This window comes from Varroa destructor, unplaced genomic scaffold, assembly GCF_002443255.2.
Source record: "Varroa destructor unplaced genomic scaffold, Vdes_3.0 BEIS01000006.1, whole genome shotgun sequence".
Taxonomy (NCBI): domain Eukaryota; kingdom Metazoa; phylum Arthropoda; class Arachnida; order Mesostigmata; family Varroidae; genus Varroa; species Varroa destructor.
The window spans coordinates 26,733,001-26,752,479 of record NW_019211459.1 but is presented as its reverse complement, the minus strand read 5'-3'; the positions used below and the strand labels follow the sequence as shown (position 1 = coordinate 26,752,479).

General features: G+C 39.1%; 2 protein-coding genes across 3 annotated transcripts; one reads left to right on the top strand and one right to left on the bottom strand.

Annotated features, from left to right (window-relative positions):
* Positions 1-1,150: 1,150 nt before the first annotated feature.
* Positions 1,151-19,392, bottom strand: LOC111252719 (uncharacterized). Of its 2 annotated transcripts, none has more exons than XM_022811035.2 (18): positions 18,972-19,392; positions 17,691-17,820; positions 17,006-17,211; positions 16,765-16,875; positions 14,530-15,321; positions 13,377-13,787; positions 12,653-12,872; positions 12,237-12,337; positions 11,751-11,827; positions 11,412-11,589; positions 5,923-6,138; positions 5,367-5,558; positions 5,013-5,093; positions 4,613-4,778; positions 4,293-4,461; positions 4,064-4,207; positions 3,405-3,718; positions 1,151-3,124 (listed from the first exon to the last, which is right to left on the bottom strand). In XM_022811035.2, exons 2-18 carry the CDS (start codon positions 17,782-17,784, stop codon positions 2,784-2,786), a joined length of 3,813 nt encoding a protein of 1,270 aa, XP_022666770.1. In that variant the 5' UTR covers positions 17,785-17,820; positions 18,972-19,392; the 3' UTR covers positions 1,151-2,783. The 2 variants fall into 2 exon arrangements, with proteins under 2 accessions (XP_022666770.1, XP_022666771.1); XM_022811036.2 differs by having other exon boundaries at positions 17,009-17,211; positions 18,972-19,389.
* On the top strand, positions 6,643-10,976 carry LOC111252720 (uncharacterized). The gene is made up of 5 exons (XM_022811037.2): positions 6,643-6,802; positions 6,942-7,128; positions 7,633-7,803; positions 8,014-8,135; positions 8,392-10,976. The coding sequence occupies exons 1-5, from the start codon at positions 6,689-6,691 to the stop codon at positions 8,533-8,535; spliced, it is 738 nt and encodes a 245-aa protein (XP_022666772.1). The 5' UTR covers positions 6,643-6,688; the 3' UTR covers positions 8,536-10,976.
* Positions 19,393-19,479: the final 87 nt, after the last annotated feature.

Here is a 19,479-nt window from a genome sequence, read left to right as displayed (position 1 = left end):
TGGCCCGACTGGTACAGTTCCTACCATATTCGGTTATCAAATTGTTAACTTAAATTGTTCAATAGGAATTCAGAGTACCCTAAAAGTCTGCTCGAAGGTAAGGTCGCCTTTAACCGTTATGCTAAAGACTATATTGAAGCCAAGCTATCTCAGTTTTATAAGTTTAAAGATTAAACAGCCTAGGGTAGTTAACACTTGGTTAAGTGCTTTACGAAGGCAGGTAGGACCCCCGAACACAATTCTCTTTCCGAGAGAAATGTAGCCTATTTCACTTAAAAATTACGCTCTTACATATTATTAAGTAAATTTTATCTACGTAGATCTAGACAACAAGTAAACAACTAAATCACTTTTCCTGCGGCTTTCTAAGAAAGCGAGAGGAAGCCTTTTTAAAAACAAAATGCTGGGGCCACATTTAAATATAATAACAATAAATATAATAACAAATAATAAAAATATAATAATAAATCATAAAAAAACAATAAAAAATAAAATAAATATTTTTAAACAATAAATTTAAAAGAAACGGTGCGGTTATTTTTATCGTTGACATTTTGGACGAACTGATGACAACAAAACCCTGAAAAAATCATCAATCGTTATTACACTCAGGTTAACTATGCATAGTTGGTACTAATCTTATCATGTGACGTAAAAAATCATAGAACTACGACTTCCAGGCAGACCTATAGGGGAGAGAATATCCGTCAATTGTCAAGAGTTACCTATGACCAATACTACAACTTTACTTGGGCTCTCATTGTTAAAAAATCCTTCATTTCTCATGTCTCTGCCATATTATTTGTGGTTATTTTGTGTGTTTATGTATACATTAATCCATGCTGCTGAATGTTGGCGATTCCTATTTTTTGAAGACCTGTAAATACACCAGTGAGTAAATAACCTGTTTCAATAATCCTTTACGCACACATTTAAAAATGCCAGATAATTATTAACAAATCATGAACAAAATCTATTCCATGCTATCAGATAATGTATCTGTTATAATAATAATGTGCAAGTATACTTCCGACAGATAGAGATATCTAGTGTATCTTGTAAAAAAAACTCAACGTCCCCCTGGTCTTATCTACTTAAGCCTGTAAGTTTGTTTTTCGGCAAATTTAACAATGTGACAAAACGCCTGTCGTACAAAATCTCGCTTATTTTATTATTTATATAGTTATCGTCATTATTATTTTTTCGGTTGCTAATACATTCATTGATAATTGACAATAACAAAAATGGTACCTTTCATATATATATATATATATATATTTCCACTGACTAACATAAAGGATAGGCATATTGTGAATGAGACCTATGAAGATTGCTTCATTAGTTCTGTAGAATGCACGGACAGAACTTAATGAAATATTTGTGCCAATACAGTGGTGTGCTTCTGTATGTACGTGTGCACGAATATTTCAATCTCGCTGCACTTTGCGTCACTTTAACAAAAGCTTGAGCTTCGAAAGTAACAATGAAACCAAAGTTACAAAAAAAACCGTACGCTCGGTCAATAAACAATATTTTGGGGAGTCGTGTGCTAAAATGGTAAAGAACACAAAGGTCGGTGTTTTCATACAACTTGATCTGATTATTTAAAAAAAAAAGTTACATCTGAATTTAATTGTAAAGTAGTTGCTGTATAATCACTCCTAGTCCAACAACTTTTTTTTGTTTTTGGTAGTATCTAAAAGTTAAACACGTACGGCATGCATATTTGTGCTAACTGAAGCCAGAATGAAGTATGAATGAATGAATTAATGACAGGACTACAAAACAGTTACTCTGACTATACGTATAATAATAATACGCTATACTTGGTTATGCTTTCTATGGGAGAACGTTTACATACTGTCTGACCCAAGAAGTCGACAACAATGCTTGTCGAAGATGAATGAGTTCAGCCTTGAATGCTAATAACGGGCGTGCTGATACGGCCATTGTAGTTGAAGCATCTTGCAGGATAGATCCATTAGAACACAACAATGCACACGATAGGTAAAGCAGGACTCAAGATATTTAACTGTGGTTGTGGCTTCATAACAGAGATGTTTGTCGCACACGTTAAGAAACGGACGCAGGGTTAACTTGAGCCTGTTTTTGCTATTGTTCATCCCTGGACTACGATAGAGTACAATCGCGGCTAAGTTCGAAAATATAGAAAGAGCCGGTTGCTAAACCTTGCTACGACTAATCTGTATAAATTTACATGTGACAATACACTTCGACATGAGTCGTACGAGGTGCAGCTAAACTGTATGCATACTATGATAGACTCATCTGTCAAAACGTCGGCACCAAGTAGCTGACTTCCGCTTTACAAAGCCGATTGTTTTGTTACAACAATGGATCATATATGTATTAGGATCTAATGGAGTGTTCTTCAGGGGGCAAACCGGATAGTTGTTACGCGAGGCTTTGTTGCGCTCATTGTCTGCCAATAGTCGCATTCTCTCCTATACACTAATGTAGACATACGCCTGGTCAGGGTTCAAAATAGCGAAGACTGAGAGCCGCCCACTATAAGGTGGTTCTGTTCGCAAGATGAATATCTTCAACTGCACAATTGAGTCTAGTCGGCGCTCGATGTCCTGCTAGATACGCATAGTTGCGAAGCTAGATAAAAATTTTATGGAATATGTCTGCTTCCGTTACAGCAAATGTAAGGTCTGTAACGAATGTTAAATTCGTCGCGAATAGGCCAGTGTAGAAATCAGCTCGGATTCTCTTTGCTACGAGTTTTCCCCGAAAAATTAATGTTTGTTTGAATCCATCTAAGCATCGTCCTTGTCGAGTACCTCTAATAACTTTTGGTCAACGCCCAGTCGTTCGAGTTCTTCACGAACGACATCACCGGTGTTCAGCTGTTCTGACCGACCCTCGCCCTCAACGCTTTTCTTTTCGCCCACTTCGGCCTCTCCACGGTCCTGCGCAATGTCTTCGGACACACTTTGCTGGTTGCCAGTACTGGCGATGATATCAGTAGCCGTCGTAGTCTTGGCCTGTCGTTCCCGTTCTATTGCTTCTTCTTTGCTTTTTTGCGCAGCGCGTTCCAATTCCTGCTCCTTTGTGGCTATGTCCTGGATTTCACTAAACTGCTTGCTCTGTTCATGACCTGCAGAAAATAAGATGGAAAGTAACGGGGAATCGCAATATCATCAAGACATTGTGCTGTCAACATACGAATAATAAGAGCAAGATCTAAGAGATATTTTGAAATCTATAGATTTTTTTAGTGAACTTCCGTGGAATCCATGGCCACCTTCTTTCACCTCTCAACTTCTAAATTAAAACAAAAACCCAAAAGAATGCCATTAACACAAAGGTATATGCAATACACACGCAAGAAATTGTTGCACTGATTTTCCTCGTTGTTGTAAGCGCGCAAATTGTACCTTTGAGAAATAACTGGGCCGCTGTTTCCATGCCAACACGTGCTAGCCTTGAAATTGCTTTTGTAATAGCTTCCGGACAAAAGACTTCAAAGGCGTAGGTATGTTTATCGAGTTGCTCGCTGCCACTCTCAGAGCCAGGAGTGCCCTCACTATCACCAGCGGACCGCTGAATAAGATCTTCACAATACTCGAAGACGGCTTCCTGTTGGCCCACATCATCAACGGGGCCCCATGACGTACTTTTCTTGAGCGCGCTACGACGAGCTTCGTCCGCACTCATAAATGAAGCATGACGTTCAGAAGGAACCGTTCCCCTGAAAATTTTTACAAATCACATACTTTGAGGGATAATTATCGTTGAAAACATTTGGTCGTCCTTCATATACACAGCGAAGTTTTTTCCTTACGTTTAACCAGTGCCCGAAACCTTGAATCTGAATTTTTTATGCGCGTAGACATGAAAAGCTGAGCAGAATGTACATACAATTATTTTTAAATAAAATAGGCTAATGAGTTTATAGGCGCACGATACTGGCGGGTTGCCTGTGACTATAAAAGATGATCTTACTATACTCATTCTTCAGAGTAATTAAATTTCCTTTATATATATATTTATTTATTTATTTATTTTCTATTAGTTATGTAGCTATATAACTAACCTATAGATGCCAACGAGGTGCGGCTCAACTTTTCCATTGACAATAAATTCTACGAGGGCATTGTTGTTTAACTTGCGACGCCGCTTCGCCTTCTTAACGATATGCAACGCTTGCACTATATCGTTACCGCTATTGCTGCTGCCACTGAAATAGAACATTTAATTATTACTTCATCGTATTTACAAAATAACGACATATATAATCTCACTTTTTGTTTAAGAAAACTAACCCGTTGTTCTTCTGCTGGTCGCCTGCTGTTACGGGGTCTAGCTCGATTTCGGGTAACGCCCACTTCGGCGGTGTTCCTGCACCATCACCCCCAATCTCCTCAGTAACACCCTCATCTTCATCGGATGAAGATGTTGAACTCTCCTGATCCTCAATCAGTTTTGTTTCACCTGATAGTGCACAGAATGATTATTGATAAAACACCACAACAAAAATCGCGTGGTACTTACATTATGACAAGTGCTAAAAACATTCTAGTTCCAAAGACTAGATAAATGACACGGCACGAGTACAAAAATGCAGAAAGGTGCACGTCCGTACCAAGACAGAAGAACCTTATGGGATCGATGTTGGTGCCTAGAACTCTCTCGCGGAGAAACTTGTCTGCTTTCTGGGCGGCCCTCGCGTGGTCTACCGCGAGTGCCCCGCGACCTCCCCGTCCAATTTCTAAATAATTATGACGGCGTGCAGAATCGAAGCCGTCAACCTGAACGAAAAGAAATTGAAAAAAGCGGAAGCGACAGTTAATTATTCTTGCTGTTTCTAGCCCCAGTATATTCTATCAAAGCAACCTTTCCTTCGAAAGCTCCGTAAACGTTTCATTTATCGAGGTACGTACATGACAATCGCATAAACTGTATCACACAGACGTCTTTTTCCTTCTAATTGAGTTGTCTGAAACGTGGCATGACGATGCCACACTTATCATTAAAACACCTACTTTTGATATAGGAAGAGTCCGCGTCTCTCCGTCGTGAACCAGATAGACCTTCACTTGCATCGTGTTCACCCGCGCCTTACCCTGTACCAATTCGAATAAGGCCAGATACAACATAATAAAGTGCAGTGTAGAAAACAGTATTGTACAAGCGCCCACAGTTATAGTTTTTACAATAAAAATAGGCAGCTTACAACAACTGGATAATTTCAGATGTCATATTTCAAAGTAAGTAAACATTTGGCAGGACACAGAAAATTAGAAACTAATTTCAAACGATCACTATGTTTCAGTCTTTTAATATAATATTATATGATACCATAGAAATTAAAAGATAGCACACGAATATTCAATTACCTGCAAGCCACGGTTGCGAATGCTAAGCACGAGTGCAGGCCAGTGCACTCCTTTGCCAAGGTCCGCCCAGACAATGTCATGCTTCCGGAAACCAAGTCTGGCGGATACCGTGGCATCGCCAACTTCATCGCCTGGCGTTGGCCGATCGTCGCCGGCACAGGCTCCTCCTCGACGATATTTTCCGCGAGAGACCTGAAACCAAATAACATAGCAAAAAAATGGAAAGTTCTTACAGATAGGCAACCAGTACGAAAATCACTCTATAATAACGTGTACGCATTATAATGCCCAAAGAAAATCTCTGAAAATTGTCCTAGATAATCATAAAGACTCATAAAACAACGGATGGAGGCCTAAGCACCTATGTCAATAACGCGCTGCTTTTTAGGAAACAAATGTGCATGTGGACGTAGCTATAGGTGACCCTAAACGTACCCACTTGGGTGCTTTGCTGTACCTAAGTAAGTTTAAGGCCTGTAAAGTGAAACAATGTGTGAATAATTTAATGGCGTCGCACTTAACTTGTTCCCGTTATTTGCTCTGAACTTCAACTAACCGGTGCAACTGTAGACCCTCCGTCCCTAGGTTCGATTGGCGGCTTGGCAAGAGCATTTCCCTTTGCGCTGTCCTTGATCTCTTTTGCATTGCTATGAGTGTATTGTCCTGACACATCATTTCTGCCCTCAGACACAGCTACTCCGCCAATTAGTGTAGCTGGCACCGTTTTCACATCCATCTTCTTGGAAACGCCTTGTTTCTGACCCTTTGTTACCTACGGATTCAATTTCTAAGTGGTTAACAGAAACAATGATACACACAGCTGTCTGAAAGAAGTTACATATAGATGAGTCGAGGCCCAAGTAAAGTTCATTTGCCTTTGAAGACAAGACAGTTGTTATAAGTGTTTTATTTCTGTATCCATGACGCCTATCCCGAGCAACAAAGGTTTCTCAAACCAGAGCTCAAACAGCGTTATTACATTATTATTATTTCTTATAATCAATATAACTATTGCAAAAGGCTAGCATACTCTCAGAGAGCCAGTCATGATACATATATTCGAACGCCCTATAAGACACCGCTCAGATAAAACATTCATTCATTCATATGCTCCTTGTAATGTCTCGGGGATACTGGGAGATGGCTTTAGCTGGCCGCGTGAGCGACCGCCCTCATTTGACAGCAAAAGGCTGTAGCAGTAGCAGCCGAGTTGCTGTTGTTACACAGCTCTAAAAAGTGAGAGGGCAGTTGCTAGCTCGGTCGGTAGCATTTCCTCGCTTTCCACTGTTGCCTATCGTCTGCTCCTGACTGTTGTGTTGTTGATGCTGCTGCTGCTGCTGCTCATAATGCTGATGATGATCCTGGCTCTATTGCATTTAATGTTATGTGATACATCCGACCTGACTGATCCCTGGCAGTTTCGCCCTCGGTTGCAGGTTGGTGTTTTCGACTGATTCTGCTGCTGTACAAACACGCCAGTAAATAAGAACGCTTCTTTGCCAACAAAAATTAAGTGCTATTCCTTTGGGCTTCCCTTTGTGTATCGTCCATCACTAATACAATTTTACTGTGTAGTGCCGTATGTCTTCATTGCACACAGAGATTCCCGTGCTGGTTGCCGTCGTTTCCACCGCCACCACGACAACCGAAAAGGAGGGCTTACTTTGCACCGTTCCCGACACGACCATGTCACTGCTCTCGCAAGTACAAGCTGCATTGACTGAGAACGTCGTCTCGCGCAGCGTCTATGGATTCTTTAAGGGTAGCGTAGTAGAATATGGATAGAGCAAATAATGAGCTTGCAACAAAATTCTACTCGCATTGTGACGTTATTCGGTGTGAGCCTTCTTAGCTATTGAGATAGACATACAGCACTTGTGGTATGATCTTTTTGTTGACACCCATTGTTCGGATCCATCCTATTTGATTGACTAATGATGACTGATTTGATTCAGGCTGCAACCATCCAATAGAAGCTTCACTTCTTCCGATGTGAGCTTTCACTGCTTGACTGACGTATATAAGTTATATCGCTACATAACCCAAAATCATGTCAATGGTAATGACTGGCATTTGTTATTTTAATGTTCGTTAAACAATAATGCGTTCAACTTCTCATGAGAGCTATAACGAACTTTGACATCAAAATAAGCTCTGACTTCCATATTGGGGTAAACTGAGCTCTGTTCACTTAGAAGCGCGAATGCAACGAAATCTTATTCGATGGCGGTTAATATTTGTCGTTGCTGATATGCGATTATTTTAGGTGCCGCGGGTAATAACGGTGGAGGAATACGTCCTGAAGCTATCACCTCTGAGGTTGATCGAGCTATCGCGAAGGCCGTACGTGGTTTAGCACGGACGGGTTCACCATTTATTTGTATTGCCGGTCTGTCCGGTGCTCTCGCCGTTGCCATGGGCGCATACGGAGCTCATGGTAAGCATATTTTATATTTTCTTTATACGCACATATTGTGTAGTACGCGCATGGTCAGTAATCCTCTGAAAAGCTTCTTACTTTTTTTTGTCTAGTTCCATAAATTTAAAATACCATGCAAGTGCACTTTTGTCGGTAGCGAAAGAGACCACTAAACACTAATAAATACATCACAATTTTAATGGCATACTATTCTTCACCATTTTATAGTGGTGTACCGTCGTGAAGACATTGAGGAGCAACGCAAGGAGATTTACGATCGCACGAATAGTTACCACTTCATTCACAGCCTAGCTCTTCTAGGAGTACCGCTTTCCAGGAGACCATTCATTGTAAGCAGGGTTCCTTCATTTTACTGACGATTTTCAATTCTACCAGAAGTATGTGAACTAGTCGAGTCAAATATCAATAAAAACAATTCTGATTATGAAAAATAGAAGCTCCTGCATTGGATCGCTGTCGCAATGTTTCAATCAGTTCTTACGGTTAGTTATAGTAGAGTTCTGTAGAGTTCTAATGCATTGTCGTTACTGTCTATGCCGCGTATGTACGGGTTGCTAACTACCATTTTAATATCCATCTTTGCAGACTGGATCGCTTCTATCGGTTGGTACGCTGCTCTTCTGCGGTACATGCTACTATCGAGCGCTAACAAACGATACCCGTGTGCGGCATGTAACACCCTACGGGGGAATGCTCATGATCCTTGGCTGGCTTTCCATGGCGCTGTAGGACAACCTATCACCGTATCTGTCAATATAAATACTCCAACATATAAGCATCAACAAGGACTATAGATCGCCAACTTTATTACCACTACTATGTATTGAATCTTTGGCAATCGTTTATGGACGCAAATTTCGCCGAATAGCGAAACATCAGCGAGGAGGATTTCGTGTTGTAGGGATCTCTACGGAACCACTTCTGCGTTGATGGTAAAGATGACGACGTCTTTCCCCGCCACCCCCGAAGACATGCAAGACAGTTAGACAAGATCCTGATCCGAATTAACATCTTCTGCATGACTATTTACATTTACAAGAAGACAGACGAGTTATTGTCTTTACTTGATCTATTTTCACACTTTGATATACACCAACTAGTGCATGTTGGTATACAATATGTATTATATTGCTGTATATCGAAGCACACAAAACTCGTAGCAGGGCCGTTGACCGTCAGTTAAATGACGGTGTACTGCTCAACGTGCACAGTCATCAGATTGACCAAAATGTGCAACGTAGCAAGTACTACATTTAGCGAAAATAAACCAAGATACATTTCACAGAATAATAAACAAATTAGTTTCAAATAGGTCAATGAACAGAGCGTAAGCAACGTGGTACACCATATTTCAAGAGTGAAGCCAAACAGAAATAGGAAACCAAAAATTTTGTAAGACGGAGGTACCGAAATCTCATAAAGAAACATTTGGGAAACTGTAATTGTGTCATCTTATAACAGTAAGCATTGTCAAATAGGAAACACTGTGAATCAAACAGGTTTGACGTAAAAAGAAACATGATGGTGTTGGTTTCAAGTATCAAATGGCGACCTTTCCCACATTAAATGTATTCTATATTTGTCAGGCTACGTAAATTTAAAGCTTGATACTTGTATTGACTTTAGGAAAGTAAAAGGGCGAAATAGTTAAAATTGGGTTTTTTATCCCGTCCTTCTGCTATCAGATAAAACTGCTTTCCGAATGTAGTAATGTTTATTGAAATTTAGGTAAGGGTAGAAGGCGCATAAAACAATGTTCTTAGTTGGACAGGATTAATATTGAGAACGAATAAGTATAGCTTCATACCTTATAATTCCTTAGCTGACACTTTTTATGAAGCTTGTTCATTATTATTTCTATAGCCTTGATTGTTGAGTCGATTTTTATTTAGTTTTTAGTATTTCTCTGAGTTAACTGTTTTTTTTGTAGGGTTTTTGAGCTTCACAGTCACAAATTTATTCGCATAAATACGATCCTACTATTTACGTTACTCTTTACGACTTTGGACTTTGGCAATTCTAGGGATGTTATAGTCATGTTTTCCCTCTATATACATTCAGATGTAATATGATAGATATTTTTCACGTGATAAAAAAGTTTGACTTACACCTCAAGTAAAAGAGGCTAAATCAGCTCAAAAATAGATTTTATTCGCACATGACTTTGTTTGGCTAATAAACAGAAGTAAAGATTATCTAAGTAAAATTTGTAGCGAACGTTAAATACATAGAGTTTATTAGCAAAATAAAATCCGCATCTATTCGTATATGCAGTGCTCTGAGGCCAATAGCCGCTTATAATACAGAACTTAATTACCGGGTATTTCCCTTTTCGGGGAGACTAGTTCGTAAAGCCCAGAATGATTAGATAACATCTAAATACCGATAAAAGGCTGAAGGAATTGGCATGTAATAGCATATATATTGAAACATAATAACGACACTTACCTAATATTTTACCTTCTGAACCCGTTTTGTGGTCAAAGAAAAAAATAATGTCTGCCTTCTTGATTACTACAAATAGCGATGTCTACAAATCCGTAGGTTCCTGAGAGCCTAAATTGGTTATAAAAATATCTTCGTTGTGGTTTACGAGAAATAAAGAGCTTTTAAGAAATAACCAAGTTTCCACACAACGTCAATGATACCATTTTTGAAACGCTAATCATAAAAAATATTGGAATATAAACAGCAAACCACACGTTGCCGACGTGATTTTTGAGAAGTTTTTGGAAAAAATGAACTAGTTAACTAATAGTAATAGTGAGTATACAATAACTGTAATAGTTATCAACAACTTTCAGATTAATGATACCAACAGGTGGACCATTAACTTCTTATGTGGACTTTTTGTAATTTCCAAAAAGACAGCTATGAACGAGCCCAATTAGGTTTCAACTGGGACACCGTCAAGTGCGATGTCTGCGAATTCAGCAACAAAATTTACTTACATAACAAGCGCCATGAAAACCGCATAGATATGCAAATTGCACCAATATATTGTCAAGATTTTAATAAGCAAAGTTACATTGCTCAGAATGTACACTCATTTAATTGTAATGTAGCTTCTAATTCTCATAACGTTACATGAAGAATAACGCAAACGATAATAATTGTAACAAAATGGAAATTAAAAATAAACATTCCTGTATATGATGTGCTTGATAGAAGTTTTCGTTGGGTTTTTGATGCTCCTGTTTTGAGCCAATCGCAGATTAAGATCTGATTCGTACTTTTTTGATAAGATATCCAATAGTTGCCATATTTATATTACCAGAAATACATAGAAAACGCATCACCACGAAATAAGCGCGAATTATATTTCTTTTAATACACGTAATATACGAAAATTTTATATTCTCAAAGTTATTGGCCCAATTCTATTCACAAAACGCTGGAACCCTCTAAGACGAATTATTATTCGTCTTCGAAATGTTTTTAAATTAATTTAATAAAGTGAGTAACTAAGCATTAAATAAAATTTAGCTTAATTATCTAATTAAATTAGTTTAATGAAGACTCGACGCTACCATATTGTTTATACAAAGTTTTTCGCAAATGTACCACGTAACGGTTCTTTGTTCTTAAAAAAAAATCGCACTAACCTCTTTGAGCATGCCTTCATCCCAGGAAAAGAAATCCTTGCTGAATGGGCAATGGTCGCGGAGATGACGAATGTAATTATTAATTCGGCTAGTCCAGTACTGGCATCTGCAAGTGTAGTCGTCCTGCATGCCTCGTTTTCGTTTTTGTGCCATGTCAACACCGAACGTATCTTGGGGCCTATAGCGCAGAACAAAAGAGAATTACTAAAGAGTATGCACGAGAAACGCAGTCTGCAAACGGGCTTTGAAATATCTTATTCTGAGATCACAAAGCCCAATAAAAAATTAAGTCTTGCAGATTGATACAACCAGTCATAGACATTGCGGATATATACTCACCTGTACATAATTCGGCAATGTGTGACTGGTGGCTCGGGCTCCACCATTTTCTTGGGCAAATAATATCGAATAACTGCCTGTAAGGAAGCCAACAATGCTATTTACCATGACTGTCCATTGTGTTCTACTTGTGTTAGAATTTTAACGTCCTAAATGTACAGTGTTCAATTGATTTGAAGTGACATTGAAAAACAAGTATGTGTGAATTTTTTTATTTTTACTAAATGCAATGCTAGGGGCGGCGGAAAACATCCACTTGGTGTTTAGATATTTTACAACGTTATGCTAATAACTGTCGAGGAAATTTATGGTACGTAAATGTGCACACAACGTACTCCGCAAACCTCGATAAAAGATACAATACACTGATACTATAATTGCAAAAGCATTTTGAAAACTTTTACAGTAGGAAGTAAACTTTTTCAAAAAATGTTACAGTTTTGTCTGACTATCGGTTTAGTGAAAAGTTATAAAAAAAATGCCTACCTGTGATGGTCGCGGTGGAGCTTGCTCAATTTGCTGGACAGGTTCCGCCTTCTTAGTCTTGAACTTTGAACCATCCCTGGTGGCAGTCTCGCCAATTATTACTGACATCATTGTTAAAAAACAAGATGCAGTGTTAGAAAAAGCATTAATTTGAAAATTTGCACATGCTTTGAGCTAGAATTAGCCGAGATCGAATTTTCGAAGTCTTCGGATCAGTATAATACATTTCTGTTGATATGATAAGTAAAACATTCAATTGCGCAGATGAAGCAAACTTAATTATAGTAGATACTTAATGCCGTTTTTGCCCCCAAAATAAAAAAAAATTGTAAGTTTTCACACCTATCTCGTGTCATGTCCACTACTGCCTGCTAAATAAAACAATTCCTGACAAAAAAATACTATCTATTACTCACTATTGCATTTTTTCACCCAGCTGGCAGCATTACGAGACGTCCCATGGCCAAGTCTACCACTGAGGCTCCGTTGTTTTCGCAGCTTTTTGTCCAACTCCTTGCGTTCCCGAGCCGTTAGTCCATCGCCCTCTTCGCCGTCCTCACCATCGTCGTCCCAGTTATCCTCTATGTAATCCTCATACCGTTTCACTTGACGCTCGCGCCCAGAGCGACGGGGAGCCTAAATATTGAAACGCAATTTGTTTATCGATTTGTATCATACACGATAAAACGTGTACACATATGCATGCCTACATCTGTGCAGCAAGTACATTGTTTATGCCGACCCTTAAACGTGAAACAATGAGTCATAATTTGAAAGTTACAGGTTTGCTCCAATTAAATACTTTTTTCAGGATTAGCCTCCGCGACTGATATTAAGATCGATTTCGCTACAATTCTAACTGGACCTATAAAGTGTGGTCTAACAATGCACACGGAAATAGCATTCGATCGAAGACTTTCGTTGGTGGTTGAACCCATTGTACAGCACTGGACCCGAAAAAATCTATACCGGAAAACAAGCTCAAGAACTGAAAATAACTTTCGGCATTACCATTGTATTAAAAAAAACAAACCTACGGAATAAGTATAGAAAACCAAACCCACAATGCTACATACTTGTAGTATCTGCTTTATCAGAAAATATTTTAATAGTCACTTTAAATCCTTCGAATTTCATTACCTCTTTACTATCACCGTTGTCGGTATTGGCTTTCCTTATGTGAAAGGTGTTGCCCGGCTGGGACTGCGCTAAAGCGCTTATTGCCGACCCATCGAGTAGTCCTTTCCTATCGCCTTCACCTCGCTGATGCTGCTTTTTAGGTGGCCTTCCGCGTTTCTTTTTAGGTGGTTCTTCAATTTCGTCTGTCTTTTGCTCACCACGATCTGAAGCAACACCGGACAAAACTCTTTGCTTACTCGATTGGTCCAGAGGGGCAAATGGTATTTCTTTCCTGGACTCCTCAATATCCACTGTGTGGCTCACGGGCATCAATATAGGGCTAGTTTCGGCCAATAATTCTGCATCGCCGGATGAAGCTGCGTTTGCTGATTCTTCATCAACCCCCATCGCGTCTTCACTGCTTGGTGTAATCTACAAGTTATACAGTTACATATCAACCACCTATTAGATTAAAAATATCGTTACAACCTCTTTTAACCTAATACCTTTTTACTTCCCTCAGTTTAGGCTAGGGAAGCATCCTCGGTATCTGCCGAGCTCACAATTAATTTTATATATGAGCGTGAGCAACCCATTTCCAAACGCTTATCCTTAATGCATTCTTTTGGCAATACGCAGTATACAACCTAATTCGCCATCGTTGTGAGTGGTCACGTTCCTGCTTAGCCGTCTCCAAGGGTTAGCTATAGTTTGTTACCACCCCCGTCAGACTTCAACGAACTGTTATTAACAAACATGACGGTGCGATGTTATTAGTACTTGCCAAACTGGTTATTCGCTCACAGCGAGGAATAGAAAACTTCCTTTCTTCTCGTAAGCACTGAATCCTGCAAGATATTTTGCAACTCAATATATTTTCTGCAACATGCAAGGTTAATATAACTGTGCAGGATTTCAATTAGACGGGAACAAACAATAGTGAGGGCACTACTTTAGCCACAAATAATTACTGTCATTGGTTCTCATTTAAGCATAAATCAATTTTTAGGCGCAATTTCTTTGGTTTGGAAAATATGATTTACACAAGTACCAATCATCGGTCAAGTTATCTATGGGGTGGAGTTGAGGAAGAAGTGCGGAAAGGAATTTCGGGATTAACCGTAAGCACAAACATATGTCATCCTATTATTTCTGTTTTAAAAAAGATACTGACCTCCATAGCTTTCGATTCTGGGTGGCCCTTGTTTTCTCTATTGTTGTTGTTATTGATTAGCAGATTCTCATCCGGTTTCCCCGATATCAAAAGCGGAGCAAAGCTTCCCCCAGGTAATTCGGCAGTCGCCTTATCATCATCGTCAAATCGTTGCACTGGCTGGCTACTTTGCCCTAGATAATCGTCCTCTGTCGTTTCTCCTGCAGCCTTGTCAGTATCGCTTGTAGTTGACTTGACCGTAACTTCAATACCTGTCGACGGCTTGGTAACTACCTCATTTTCACTTGCCTCCTCCCTTTTGAGTGAGGAGTGGCCATCCTCACTAGTTAGTGTGGGACTTCCACCGTCTGCAGCCGGCAGTGCGGTATTTGTGTCCCCATCCGACGAATACTCCTCTACCTCTTTAGAAGACAGTGATATATCTACTTTTATGATAGGTCCAGGGGTGTCTGCTGCCTTGCTTGACCGCGATATCTCCGAAGATTTGGGCGTTTCCGCGAATTTGCATGGCCCTTCGGCCATCGTTTCCTCCGAATTTGATAACACCACGTTTACAGTATCGTTCTGACCCCCTGACTTCTCAACGGCTTTGGACTGTAATGATTCCTGAACTTCTTCATGCTGCAAAACCTCTCCCATCTCTTCCCCACTCCCGGGATGGACATTTTCTGTAGGCGACTCCGTAGAAAGCGAAGTGTCTTGCGTTGCCATGGCCGAATCTGAATCCATGGTTTCCACCGGAAACTGCGTGTCATTGTCTATCTCCATGGGTTCGTCAACAATCGGGACAGCCTGGAGGTGGCGGGTATACAATACTCAAGTTATTCTCATATCTATACGTGAAATGAGACAGATAAAAATTGAGCGTGTCGTATGATGGGTATGGGACGGTGGGTTCAATAGGATAAGGCACGAAGTTTAGATAGCACATTCCCCTAGTTAACCAAAACAATAAGTAAACCATTTACTATCATCATCGTTCTTTAGAGCTTCGCAGACGTGTTATACATTTTTGATATTTCAAAATCGACGAGACTCTTCTACAAACAACAGTTGTTGCTTCTTTGCCTTACATGCATTGTTCAATTCAACGAGCAGGATGAATCACCGCTGTTTGGAGTATAATCATGCACATAATGGGGTAGATTTGTTAACATATCTTCGCAGTAACAGCAGCTGATACGTAGGAACACCAAGAATATCCTAGACGGTCTAAGATTGCCTTCATAAATATCCAAACCGTGAAATACTTTGAGTGAGTCAACCAATTATGAAAAGTAAAACTAAACAATATCTACGAGATCATCCTCCATAATCGGACGATTGGAACGCTGATTCCTGACTAAGCAGTTCATTTCTTAAGCATGCGATCTACTCTTTTGGTAAGAACGATTCTCGGAAATAAGACAGCGGTTGTATGTTGACGCCCCATGATCAGATAAAAATCTAACTTACTCTGTTATTCCTCAACTCTGTTATTCCTCATAGAACTGCGAAGCTGTTGATCCAGAATGCGCTTATGTGACATATATAGCTATGACATGTTGCCTGCTATGTAAGGCTGTCTCGCTAAAAATATACTCATTTGTTTTATACAGGTTTTATTACTCATAAAAGTACTCATGTTTTTCCTAGTTCATTTTAAATATGAATTAATGTTTCTTGTGCATTACATACTTTACATAGAAGAGGCAAACGCAAAGCTCTATCCCATTCTTACATATAAGTATCCGACTAGGATAGAGCAAAAATGGATTAAATTAATTTTTAAGCGTTTTCCGCTGGTTATTTCTTCACCGTGAATTAATATTTCTGACACTGAAACTACTCCTCTAAAGCTAAGTTATACAAGCTACTCAAGTTAACTTAAATAGCATGTACAATTGTGTTCAAACAGAAAACTGCACTGTACTCAGGTCTCATTTAGATTCAGCTTCCGCCTAACCCATCGTGGAAGTGGTTTTCTAAACATCTCTGTTAGTCAAACTTATATGATACTTCGATTTTATATTTAGCAGCTTTATATATGTAAAAGTCTAATGGGTTTTTTAAAATGAATAATAGCACACTACATTCATCTATGTTTCAATAACGCCTTTCTTAAAACCAACACTTGACTATATCTCAAGGCCACTCAAACCATATTAGATTCATGCGAAATGTCTTATGGAATGCTCAAGGCATATTAATACACTTTATATCTACAGATAAGGAAGAAAACAAAAAACCACAAACCTTTGTTCGATCAGCCTGACGTTGGTCTAAAGCTTCTACTTCGTCGTGTTCGTTATGCTGACTTGATGGTGATCGCAAGCCCTCAACGGCTGTTACACAATGTTGGGAACTCTATAATTTGAATATAAGAGCTTTGTGTAAGTGCCATTATTTGAATTACGTCATCGTCATTATTTGACGTTTTCAGCTATATTTTTTATCGCGAACAGTAGAATCATAATACTACTACCTCACTACCTACTACCTCGCTTTGGCTGTTTTCCGGCGCATCAACGGTAGTGAGATCGGTGTGACCCCTTACTGCTTCAGCGACCCCGAAGCTAGAAGATGTAACTTGGTCGGATGCTTTCTTTGAACTCGACTCAGCGTCGTCCGTATGCACGACAAGAACTAATTCACCACTCGGATCTTTATAGACGGATATTTCACCGGGGGGAATATCCAGACCTAAAATGAAATGACTAAGTTAGAAACAAATATGCACGCAGATTATATATATACATATAAAAAGCTATGAATGGCTCAATGATTCAAAACATTAGTCACTGCTTGTCATATGAAGCATTATAGTATAAGAGAACTCAGAAAAGAAAAGACCATATCATAGACCAAAGTAGATTCAACACTATCCTTTTCCACGCAAAATTTCACCTGTAACAGTTCTTCTACGGAGATAAAATATCAGAAGGTCATACTTCTTGTTATAAAGTGGACAAATATATTCAGTAATAAATGAAGATGTCAAGCGGTTTAGGCGAACACTGCGAGCTTTAACTACTTTGAGCTTGGTTGAAGGCGAAATTAAGTTTATGATATTTTTTCTTACATATTTATACATTTATAGAAGTACCGCCTCATTAGCCTTTCAGAGAAGTGGGTCTGTTTGAACAGGTTTATAGTACATTAGCAAGAAATTCTCCACTGACCGTTAGCATCTACAAGAATTTCATTTTCGTCATTGTCTTCTTCCATGAGGTGAACTTCTCCTACGACACTTTTTGTGTCCCGAGGACACTCCATAACTTCCAGCCTAGCTATCAGATGACAAGCCAATACCTGAAACAACATGATATTGGATCACACATTCCGATAAAATGTGTTAATTAATGGAACAGTAAAAGCTGATATTAAGGGACATATATTAAATAATTTGTTATTGTGTGCACCAAATAACAAAGAAACAAACTGTAATAAATTTTTTAACAATTGTTTTTTGAATTAAATTTCTTGAAGGCCAATATTAACGTCTTCAGTATTTTTATTGAGAGTCAACGATTCAAGTGAAAGACAACATCGTAGAAAAGTCTTTACGTAAAAATTCAAATAGATACAAATGCGGTAGCACCCTAAGGAAAATAACATAAGCAGATAGACTGCACTATGCTTACAAGGACAATACAGCGTGCTTTTACAAAAAGTAAGTTACAAAATCTTTTTACTGTGTTTTCACTACTTGAGTATGTGCAACTTTTTGCAGTGAGAATAAACTAGTCATTTACACAATGCATCAAGTTGGTTAACGAAATAATCAGATCTTTGTCGTCCTTCTCTTGTGTATAAAATTATCTATGTACGTAAGAAGTTGTTAAGCTCTGGTATTGTGGTATGAATCTCAGCAACAAAGACAACAACAATAACGGCTTTCTTTGTTAACGCTGACATTGGCACCGTGTGTAGCTTCGGTCTCAAACACGATCCACGACAATTAAATTGCGTTTCGCTTCTTTGACCCTGTGTAAGGCAAGGATAACCTCGGATGGAAACAACGTTAGGTTTGTTGCCGAAGTATTTCCGATATAGGGATTCGAACCTTTTCGATTTTACGAAATGCAGATGACGATCGGGCCGTTTATACGTTTATTGCGCACATATAATAAACACATGTATAATGTACATATATGTGTATATATATATATATATACATACATATATATGTTACCTGACAAATACTTCTCCGAAACACATTATGCCGCCACAGATGTTCGCCAATTATCATCGTTACTATTAAATATACTTGTACACTTGTGGATTTTTTTATAAATTGATGTAAACTGCTGTGATTTCCTCCGTGTATTCTGATGCTAGTTCGATTTAAAGAAATCCGTTTACAGTTCAGCTATTCAAGTTAGCCTTCATGATAGTATAGCATAGCAGTCAATTCAAATAACGAACAGTCTCGAACCAGCATCTTTTAGAGTTTCTCTTACCAATGGCGGGCAAACGTCGCACTTCTGGTGTCCTATTGGAACCGTGCTACAGTTTCTTTTTTAACAACACCGCGGAGAATCGTTCACACAATTGAATCATTTATCTTTTACACAGTATACACTCTCTTACTATGTCTCTTTTTATGCCGTACAACAATCGACGGGTAACGACGACGTCGTCGCTGAGTTTGTTGTTGTTGTTGTTGTCGTAGTTATATTTGCCGCTGTGTCTTTGCAGTAGACGTGATGTCCGTCTGACTGTTGCAGGTCCGACACTTAATTTGATGGTCGGCTCTTTTAGCTGTTCATGGCGGGGGTGTTGTTGTTGCGCATAGCGCCGGTGTGCTTCGCGCAAGCCAAGCATCCGGACGGCCGGAGTGAGTTAAAGAGCAATGGCACTAGCCGGCTGGCGTCCTAAAAATAGAAAGCGAAAACGAAAAGTAGCAAACACTTGAACGGTTTGCGGAACGGATCTTGGGCTATAAAAAAAAAACAAACAACAGCACTC